The sequence below is a fragment of the Rhea americana genome, unplaced genomic scaffold, assembly GCF_003343005.1.
Source record: "Rhea americana isolate MKP2758 unplaced genomic scaffold, rheAme1 scaffold_2, whole genome shotgun sequence".
NCBI classification, from domain to species: domain Eukaryota; kingdom Metazoa; phylum Chordata; class Aves; order Rheiformes; family Rheidae; genus Rhea; species Rhea americana.
Genome location: NW_028186149.1, coordinates 479,285 through 489,430, shown reverse-complemented (window position 1 = coordinate 489,430; position 10,146 = coordinate 479,285). Strand labels below are relative to the sequence as shown.

Sequence of the window (10,146 nt, the reverse complement as noted above, 5' to 3'; positions counted from 1 at the left end):
TTTTGTTTTTTGTTTTTTGTTTTTGTTTTTTAGGAACGGAAAGGAAGGAGATTTAGTTCCAAATAATGAGATGGTATTTCTCAAAACTTTGCAAAACCAACAGATTTTCGTTATCACATGGAGGAAATCAATCCTACTGGATGAACTTTACTAGGCAAAGTTGAATGCACAGATAATACAAACACAAAGTCCATAATGTAACAGACTACAAAGGATTGTACGAGCAAGAAATCAAAACCATCACTAAGCATTTGGAAAGAACTAGTTGCACAAAGCAACCAGATTGCTTTCATTGAGAGCAATCACTACAGTTTGCTAAAACACATAATGCTATTTATGAAAGTCCTTGCATATTAAAAAATCATATGATACAGTAAATTGCATAATTTTTAATAACTAGCCACAGTTAATACCAATAGCCTGAAAACATGGAAAGAAACCTTTCTCCTCCCATTAGAGGTTTCAGCATGCAGCTTTTTTTTTAATTTAGTTGACTTCATTTAATAGATCAAGGGGAAGGGGTGGGAAACAGTCTTCACAGGCYAAGAACAAGTTTGGATCATTATCTTTCCCTCTGAACAGGTACAACAGAAGAATCCTGAGGGAAACTGAAGAAGCCTTTCCCTTCTACAGTGTGATAAATTAACTCAAAATGTGTGTGTGTGGGGGGGAAATCCAGATAACGCCTCTCCCAGCTGCCACATAAATAATAAGCAACTAGCAACTTCAAAAGCAGTTTTTCACACAGCCCAGAGTCAGAATTTCAAATGTTATTTTGTATCTTGTATTAMAACGCTATTTTGTTGAGTAGCTACACATGGGACATCCCTTCTCTTCACCCATGAGAAGTGACGATCCCAGTTCACCTCCTCCCTCGCTACCACCATGCTACAGTCTCCAGTGTCTCAGAGCAGAGGTACCAGCGGTGAAAGCAGCAGCAGGAGAATGAGAAAACGAGGCGGCTTTGYTAGCCGCCTGGACTGTGAGGCTTCTTCCTCGCTCGCCATTATGTCCCACAGGACGTTTCACAGAACGTGAAAGGACTTGTCCGACAAGCAGAGAGGCAAGCTACGTAAACACAGCCACCGGCAGGGTGGAAGCGGGCGAGGATGAGAAATTGAGCAACTTAGGTAGAGGGGGATTAGACTATAGCATTCTGAAAGGTAAATCTGTGTTTGATGTAAGGAAAAACAGTGACTTTACAAAGCAAGACTGCCCAGTGAGAATGACAGACTAGGAAGACGCATTCGGGAATAAAAATAACTAAACTCATAAAACATGCGTTTGACTGTAATCTCAAAACACTTAACAGTTCCAATACTTACTGAATTAATTCATATTTGAAAGAAAAATTACATCTGATGTTCCAAAATATGTACATCCAGTGCAACCTTTTCCTTTAAATATCTGTTGAATACTACACCTTTGAATTTTTTTTAATAGAACAAAACGTCTTAGTCAAGAATTAACTGAAGGTTACTCTTGCAGAAAACAGATACCAAAAAAGTTTTCAGAAGAACACAAATCTGATCAGTAGTGTATCAGAAACACCTTTAAGATGACAAAAACTTCTAATAATCATTAACAATTTTTCCCTGATTAAAATTTGTTTAGTTTGCTTAATTCTGATCTGTCTGGTATAATATTCTGCTTGGCTTTGGGTTATGTTCCCTTAACAATATCAATACAGTAGAAAAAAAAAGAAATCAACAAGTTTAAGCTCATGGACTCACTCCAGTAATGCTTCAACATGCGAATGTTGCATGAGGAGCTCTCTGCATCTAAGATCTTCAGGAGTATTAAAGTTAGTAACACCACACGCAGACTAATTGTTACCTGCCTCTAGGAACTAAATAGTCAATTTGAGAGKTTTTTTTTTCCTGAAAGGGCAATTAAGAAATATTCTCCTTCCCTTCACCACTTGTGTGTATTCAGAACCATCACCTGCCGAGTGAAATAATGTTTTTAACGTAGTTTGTTTCTTCCAGCTTTTGTAAGGAGTTATAKCTTTAAGAAACTAGGTAAAGAGCAATGGAAGATTATGTTTCCTGTAACTGTTCAAATAAATCTGAACAGAGCAGTTTTGTGGCACTGCTCGACTCAAGAGCTTGCAAAGCACAATGCACCAAGGAGAAAATGCACCATAAAAATATGGTTTGATGGTGAGATGCACCATCAAAACCAAAATGCTCTGGAAATCTGGACTTTGACTGCCCAAGTTATTGTTAAGGTTGAGACTCTGCAGAATTTATTTATTGTTGTTAGTAGACGGACAGCACATTCCCAAATCCAATTACCAATTTAAAAGGGGATTTTCTGCATCTGATTTTTGTTTAAAGTATAAATCCCAAAGRTAATACACAAAAAACTCTACAAAGATCACACCAAGAATTTTAAAGTGGGAGTCTCTTCAGCAGGCCAATTGGAACAAATTACACAGTGCTGACCAGTGATAACTAAATCAAATGTACTTCTGTAAAGCTCCTGTAACAGGAATGTTTTTTGAATGGCTCAATATATCCTGACATAATTTGATATTTAAGTTCAAGGTACCACTCTATCAAGCCAGACCTTATTTGCTGCCTGAACGACAGASACACACACACACACCCAAGACACAGGCAGACCATACCCAAGCTGACCAGCTTGGACCATCYGGAGATCTAGGGTAAATCCCAAACTAGCACAAGTCACTTGCAGCTACCACCACTACTCAGTGCCACAGAAATGGTATTTCATACTGTAGCTGTTCTCACACGCCAGGCTACAGAGCAAGACTTCGAACAATCTCTGTAGCAGATTACYGGGGGCAAGTTTCTCTGCCTCCTCTGTCTACCCTCCCGGACTGTCACAGCTCTAGCTAGCTTCAACCCTGTGACCCAGCGCGAGGAATGAATATGCAACTCATGTTATAAGAGTAAAATCATGCAAGTGATGCAACTGACAGACTGCTTTGGAGTCCTTACTGCTACTGATGATTCACTAAAGGAAAAGCATCCGACCTGAGCGTGCTGGCACAATTGAAAAAAGAAGTTTTAAACTGAGTGTATTTGATGAACTCAAAGGAATACAGCACCACTTCTTACAGAAACAATAGAAAATTAATGTAAGATCTAAATCTCACTACTTTTATCGTTATGAAATGGCAGTACTCATTTTCTGAATTTTAAACATTAGAAAAATTGTTTCTTCTGCTACCATAATGCTATCAAGTGCCTGATTAATGGCACTACTTACTGTGACAGTCATTTCCAGAAATATTTAATTTCAAGGGATTCTGACAATGGCCTTTAACTTCCATATGCTCTAGATTTCCTTTCTCCGTAACTGAAATTTCTGAGTACATCTCATATCCCAGGTATTAAGTTAATAACCTGATTATTTCTATGGAGATCAAAAATATATTGCGAAAATCCTCTCAATAGAATATATAAAATAGAATACATAGAAGACTATCATGTATAATTAAGTTAAAATCTTATCTCTCAAACTTAAAGACTATGTGCTTTCTGTTGTAGGGTTCGATACATTTGGCCTTAATTCTGCAGAGCACTTCATAAGACTGCACTAAGGGCATATGAACACTATTATACAGAAGTCATATTATCATGAGATTTAAGGGGAAATTGTTAAACTCATTGTGTACAGTAACAAATGAAACCTCTTATTCTTCCCATTCTCCTGTTCTCTGTCACTATCTTGCAACTTCTGTAGTTCTGTAAATACTAAATTTCTAACAATAGACCCTCTATAGTGACTATTAGAAGTTAAAAAATTAAACAGCTTTCTATAAACTTTAAAAAATACATGTAGTTTCTCAAATGATAATTATATACACTATGTACACTGTTAGTAAGTTATTCACTACCACTGTTTAAATTTCAGGATATTTAGTCACAATCCTTTAAATACAAACACCAATGCAAAGTACCAACATMTGAAAATGACATTCACAACTGCCCACAAAAAAAGGTTTGAATAAGCAATTTCCTACAGCTAAACTGTCCGGAGTTCAGACTGTGCATTCATCCAGTGTCCACTGCTGTCGCTTCCAGACTCACCCTCTTTGGACTCAAGGCTACCACCTCCTCCTCCCTTTTCTGGTATTTCTAACACAGTGTCTTTTCCCACCACACTCTGTCTCGACTCTTACCTTACTCCTAGGTAATGTCATACTATATGGGCTCTGTGTGAAGAAATTAATTTTATTCGGTTTTAGTTTATGGGAAATGTTCTCTGTTGAAGACACTGCATTCGTTATCAAAGAAATCAAGATTAACATAATACTTGATTTTAAACAAATGAACAATGCATTTAAGGTGCAGAGTTAAGGCTAGATGGTCAACTATAATATTGCAGTTCCTGCCTGCTTAGCTTCAAGCTTTATTATAAGCGATTGCAGGATTTTTGTTCTCCCTTTCTTCCTCTCAAACTAAATTATTCTGCAGTTTGGCTAAGACAAAGAACATGAGCCAATAACAAGGAATCTCTTGATTATAGCGTCTTCTGAGCACACACAATTCCTCTGCCACTTASGTGCTTTTTTCCAAAAGTGTTTTTTGCAGCTCCTCCTGGGAATGCTCTCGCAGCACTGCCTGCAGACTCACTGGTCCTCAGGAAGGCTCACTTGTATTTTGCGCACACTGTGATCCAAAGCAGCATAGCTCCTTACTCTACTCAACTGCTTCTCTACATCTCATTCACAAGCAGCCCTTCTCTCTGGTTGCTTTGCCCAAGTATTTTGTAATATGCATGTATTTACCTTAATGAGCAACTTGTGCAGATCCTTATTTGTCCAAGTACTTCTTTGTCAAACAAATATTTCTGTTGCCTTAGGTTTTCAAATGATTAAATACAAATCTTATTTAATTCACAAAAATGAGACTACACTGGAAAACATGCAGTTTTTTTGTCAAGGTAGAACTTCTTAATTTTGTTTTCATTTTTCTTTGCTTGCTTCTTCTGCGGACAACTTGATGAATTTTATCTCTTAAGCAAACGAGCAAGCCTTGTGAGTTGAGCGCTCAATAATAAAGCAGGTGGAGAAAAACCCTTCATCCAATCAACGTGCAGTTTTGGCTTCCTCATTCTTTGTGACCAGTGTCACAAAAAAAAAAAAAAATCTGTTTTCTGTCAATGGCAATGTTGGATTTTTTCCTAAGCTTTTGTTACATGTTCTCCAGGACACCTTAGCAATATACATTCCACTAACATTAATCCACATTAGAGTTGCTTTTGGTGGTACAATTTAGGTGTACATCTGCACATTCCAAAGTACTTTTCATTGGGTGGTAAATATTTTCAACAGCTCACCATGGCATTTTAAAACAAGATGTAATCCTTAAGTAATCATTTGACAATTATTTTGGCAGCAAAAAGCAAGGGGTTAAATTACCTATGAGGACCTCTGAAAACTTTAATGATCTTGACACTCTGCCCAGAAACTTTGGAAACAAATCATCATCTGGATCCTAGTCCTGAGTAATTCTTCTTCCCCAATTCCCCATGCATCTTGCAAGTGCTGAATCTGGTATTTTAAAAGAGACGTCTAGGAGAGGATGAAGGGGGAGAGCAACWAAATAAATTTAGAAACACGAATCTGTCCTAGAATTCTAGACAGTGAAGTCACTCTGACTTAAATCAGTACAAGAACATAGTTCCAAAGCGTYGACAGCTCATCAGCTAAATAGAAACCAACACTCACAAAACAGGTAAGTAGCAAACATGACATCTCCAGACYGTAAGAAGCTGGGAATGGCTACAAWAGACATTTTAATGATGCTTCTCCTTTTCCACTATATGGGGGGGAGGGGGGAAAGGAAGATAATGAGACATATCAGTAAAATCCTGTTTTTGTATTAAGTGCAAAACTCTTCTTCCTTCCTACTTTCTTCTTCTTTCCTCCTTCTGGTAAGGTAAATAGTCCTAAGAGGTCCTCCCCTCTCAGTACTTCTTACTTTACAGGGGCATTTCTGTCTACTCTAACCAGTCTCCTTATTTACTAATTACTTCCCTTTTTAATTTAGGGCAATATTATAGCATATTCCTTATTAGTTCTATTTAAAATTTCCCTGTTCATTGTCCTCAAAGAATAGGTTAGACTCAGTCTTTAATTAGTTTTCTTGCCCTTACGAGATTCAAAAAGAGGGCCACGTATCAGCAGAGGTATGTGCCTACTCTCACAAAAAGGATCAGCTGGCAAGCAATTTGCTTTCAGAGAGTACACTAAACTAGTTTCTCAAATTACTAATGCAACTTTTCCCCATACAAATGTATATTTAAAAATAACACAAAAGCTTAATAAAGAACAAAGTACTAAAGCTAACAGCTGAGATCTATTTCAGTATATGCCATTGTTGGCGCACAAGCCCCAGTAAAGCTTATCTTTATTTACAAAGAGTAAAGCTCCAATCTGTCTTTTTTTTCTTTTACTTTTGTTATGATTAAATACCTTCAAGAATTAGGCCATTTTGTTCGGTGAGCAAATGAGTTTTACAGATAGTTGAGAACTATGTGGGTGAATGGGAAGAAATGAACAATGTATCTGTGTTTTTAAGCAAAAAGGCTCTATTCAGCAGTTGGAGCGTACTACAACCCTTCGCTGACCTTGGTACAGATTTTCTTGCTCTGTTCTGACCTACACAGCAAACACCCAGTCCTGAAGCTGAAATATTCTAGTAACTGCCTCTATATGCCTATTTGCAGGGAATGCAATAAAGTTAGGTCATACAGAACTCATTATTTCCTCTCTTCTTCATTTCTGAGGTCACACTGATTTGATTTCAACCTTATAAAAGACCTTTTTTTCCTCTGTCCATTTGCTAGAATCTTATTTTCTTTGTCGTTCTACCTGAAATCGCTCTTCCAGCATACAAAGTATATATATAAAATATGCTACCTAAYCTCAAACCATTCCAGGTGGACAACACYGACACGACAACAAATACGCACTGAYGCTTTCAAAAATAGTAACAAAGAAGTATTTATTCCAAAAACTTGAATGCATCAATAGTATTTGAAGTTCAACTCCTTCTCATATGCTTTCAATAGAAAATCAGAAAAAGCATATGCTAAACACCTTTTTAAAACAAAACGCAGGAAGCTTGAACTACAGCAGTACCTTAAAGACACTGCAAAAAAATGTGTTTTTTTAAATTTAAATTCTCTTTCAGTAACTTTTTTATAATAAAAATCTGGAAACCTTTTTCTGCTTAAGCATGTCTCAAGTAGAACAATACATTGACTAAAATAAAGGTGTGATCACTAATTTACCAAAATCATAACTATCATGAATCAATGTATGTCTATACTGATCAAAGTTATAAATTGTGTTTTATTATTTTTTTGGCAAATTAAACAAAAATGACCATTCTAGTTTTAGCTACTTTAAGACTCCAGAAGCAAAAAAAAACAACCAAATACTTYTGAAGACTTTTAAAACTTTTTTATTTTCCATAAAATGTTAATCTATAGTTAGCTCCTAAGGGCAGTGTGGGCTTATCCACGACAACGAAGTCCAGGGTAGAAGAAAACATAATRATGAAAATGGACCCAATAAACCATTTACCTGAGAGGGTCAGGCAAAATGTCTAATTAATACAACATTCAAGTTTTTACCTAAACAAATACAAAGTCAGATTTAACTTAACAGAAAAGTAAGTACCTACCTGCTATGGTAATTCAGTCTGTGGGGATGGATAATTAGTACTCAACAATATTGACAAACTAAGAAAGTGTTTCCCATGAGATTTGTTCCTCTATTCTTAAAATACATCTTTCCAAAGACTTTAGAAAGAGAGATCTTTCTGTAACAGAAGAAACCATTCCAGTGATGGAGTAATAGGACAAAAAAGGAAGTTTTTTTTTTTTTCCCTTCTGTGCTGCCTAAGACAGGGCAGCCAAAAAGGTTTATCTTACTCTTGGAAAAGTAACAGAACTCCTACTCCTCTAAAATAACTTMTTTTAAAATTAAGGTTTTTTTCTTGAATTCATTCTAGAAAAGAGACYTGTGATCTAAAATAAACAAACCTCTACCAAAAGTCCGCAGAAGGCATTTACCTTTTCTCCCCACCCTCTGCTGTACAAGATGGGTCGGGTGCTTGTTTAAATTTTGTTGCCTTTGATGGGAAGAAGATGCTCAACCACTTGACTAAGGGAAACACAAATCATCAGCTAAGGAAGAGAGATCAAATTCCATAGCTGCAACCAGGGTAATTTTGAAAGCCCACATTCAAAGTGTATTATATGAGAGATAATATATGCAAAGTAACTGACATTGATCTTTAGAGTCTTAAGTGTCACTCTTAGCACCAGAGACACATGAATGGATGGCACAGAACTGTGACTCTCTTTTTCTGGACTACATGAACTTTGCTATTTTCAGATGTTTGAGAGTTCTTGCAATCTCACCACATGCTAGAAAAGCCATTAGTCATTTAATTCACTCAAGTGTAAGTGTTTAGAAGCTTACCAATGTTTCCAGTTGGCGATTTTCAGCTAGAATTCCATGTATTTGCTAAGCTATAAGCAGCTGAACCACAGGAGCTAAACATACCTCTGTTAAACTGCTATACACAAACCTCTGCAGAGCTCATTTCGGGGACTATGAACATCTGTGCTATAAAATGAACACCATGCAATTAGACATATGCAAGTAGGATGCAAATAACATAGCCCATATGGAATAATGCTATTAGAAGTACAGCAATACTGTAAGTTAGAATAGAATGAATGAATTTAGACTCTTTACAATTTTCTTTCATTCTAGCCTCAATAAAGCACACTTCTTACTCTGTATTGTACAGTAAAGTTGGGATTAGACAGAAAAGGTTTCTGGGGAATTGGAAGGTAGTAGAAGAATTTAAGTTGTGAAAAACTGGTAAGWTAGTTTGTTAATATAAATATTTACGCTACTTTACCTGGTTTCATAGCTTTCTGTAATGTTCATWGCATTTTCATCTTGTAATTTTTTCATGAGGATCCCTCCACTGTTAGGCATGCTGACAAACCCGCTAAAGCTGTTCACAAATATGCTGAAGAACTGTGCGAGTTGGGCATAAATAAGCGACTTAGACAACTGAAGAAACCAACAATAACTGGTTATTTGTTCAAAAAAAGACGTAATACAAGAGGAGGAGACTACCACTACAAAAGCTATTTCTCTCCAATTTTAACATGCTTGAAATGTCACAGTGCCCATGAGCTGCTTACTGTTGAACTTTCTTTTTAATTCAGTTTTCTTTAATTATCCATGAGAAGAATTTTAATGAGTTTACAATGCTTTAAGATGCAAATCTTCCCTTTTGCCAAGATTTCTAGTGAATTAGTTCACAGAAGTTGAAGCTATTCTGCTTTTCTTAACTCTAGTTTCAAGAGAGAGCACTTTTTGGGTGTTTTTTTTTTTTTTTTTTTTTAAGAAAATGCACATTAATTACATCAGGAAAATGCCTTCAAGTCAGTGATACCAATGCAACTCAGTATGGCCAAGCACTCACTTTGCTAGTGTCCCAACTACTAGCACTTCATCCAATTATACTCACTAAACTTGGCCTATTATATATTGAGTTTCTACAGATGACTAAGCTACTTCCCAAGATGTATGAAAGCCTAGTTTAGCCACTTAGGCTATTTCTATGCCTAGTAAATGAAATACATTCACGGAACGGCTCAAACCACCCACTGTGAATACTTTCCCTGGGACAGCGCTGGTCTGTGCCAACTGGCATTTTCCTGCACAGTGCCCAGGGACACAGGGGATAACCCAGGCCAGGGTCTGCTCCTGGGAGACTAAGTTAATCACTACGCTGTTTGAAGGAGGAAGAGCAGGATACAAGCTGTACCACGCCACTTGGCCTCAGGGCCAGAAAACATGCTCTAGACTGTTTTACTTAGTGTTATAAACATAGTCACAGTAAATAGATTAATGTAGGATTAGTAAACGTCAGTTTAATCTATTTTTCTATAAAAATTTGTATTTTATTCCAAAGTATATTGCACTATATGCAATTGCTTGATTCTTTGTAATACAATCTGAAATGGAAGTGGTATGAATAAAAGTCATACTGTAAAAAACAAAARGTTCTGCACTGAATTTGTCAGTGTAGCTTTGGTACACCACTTCTACGAGTTTTAAGTAATAAATCCTAG

The 10,146-nt window shown here is 36.6% G+C and overlaps 1 protein-coding gene across 1 annotated transcript in view; it reads right to left on the bottom strand.

The window, feature by feature from the left end:
* The window catches only part of ACSBG1 (acyl-CoA synthetase bubblegum family member 1), a 36,947-nt gene extending 27,934 nt beyond the window's left edge, over positions 1-9,013 (bottom strand). Inside the window, exon 1 of the mRNA XM_085303240.1 lies at positions 8,919-9,013. Within this exon, the coding sequence (XP_085159366.1) occupies positions 8,919-8,998 (80 nt within the window). The 5' untranslated portion in view covers positions 8,999-9,013. The remainder of the gene's footprint in view (positions 1-8,918) is intronic.
* Between the last annotated feature and the right edge of the window lie 1,133 nt (positions 9,014-10,146).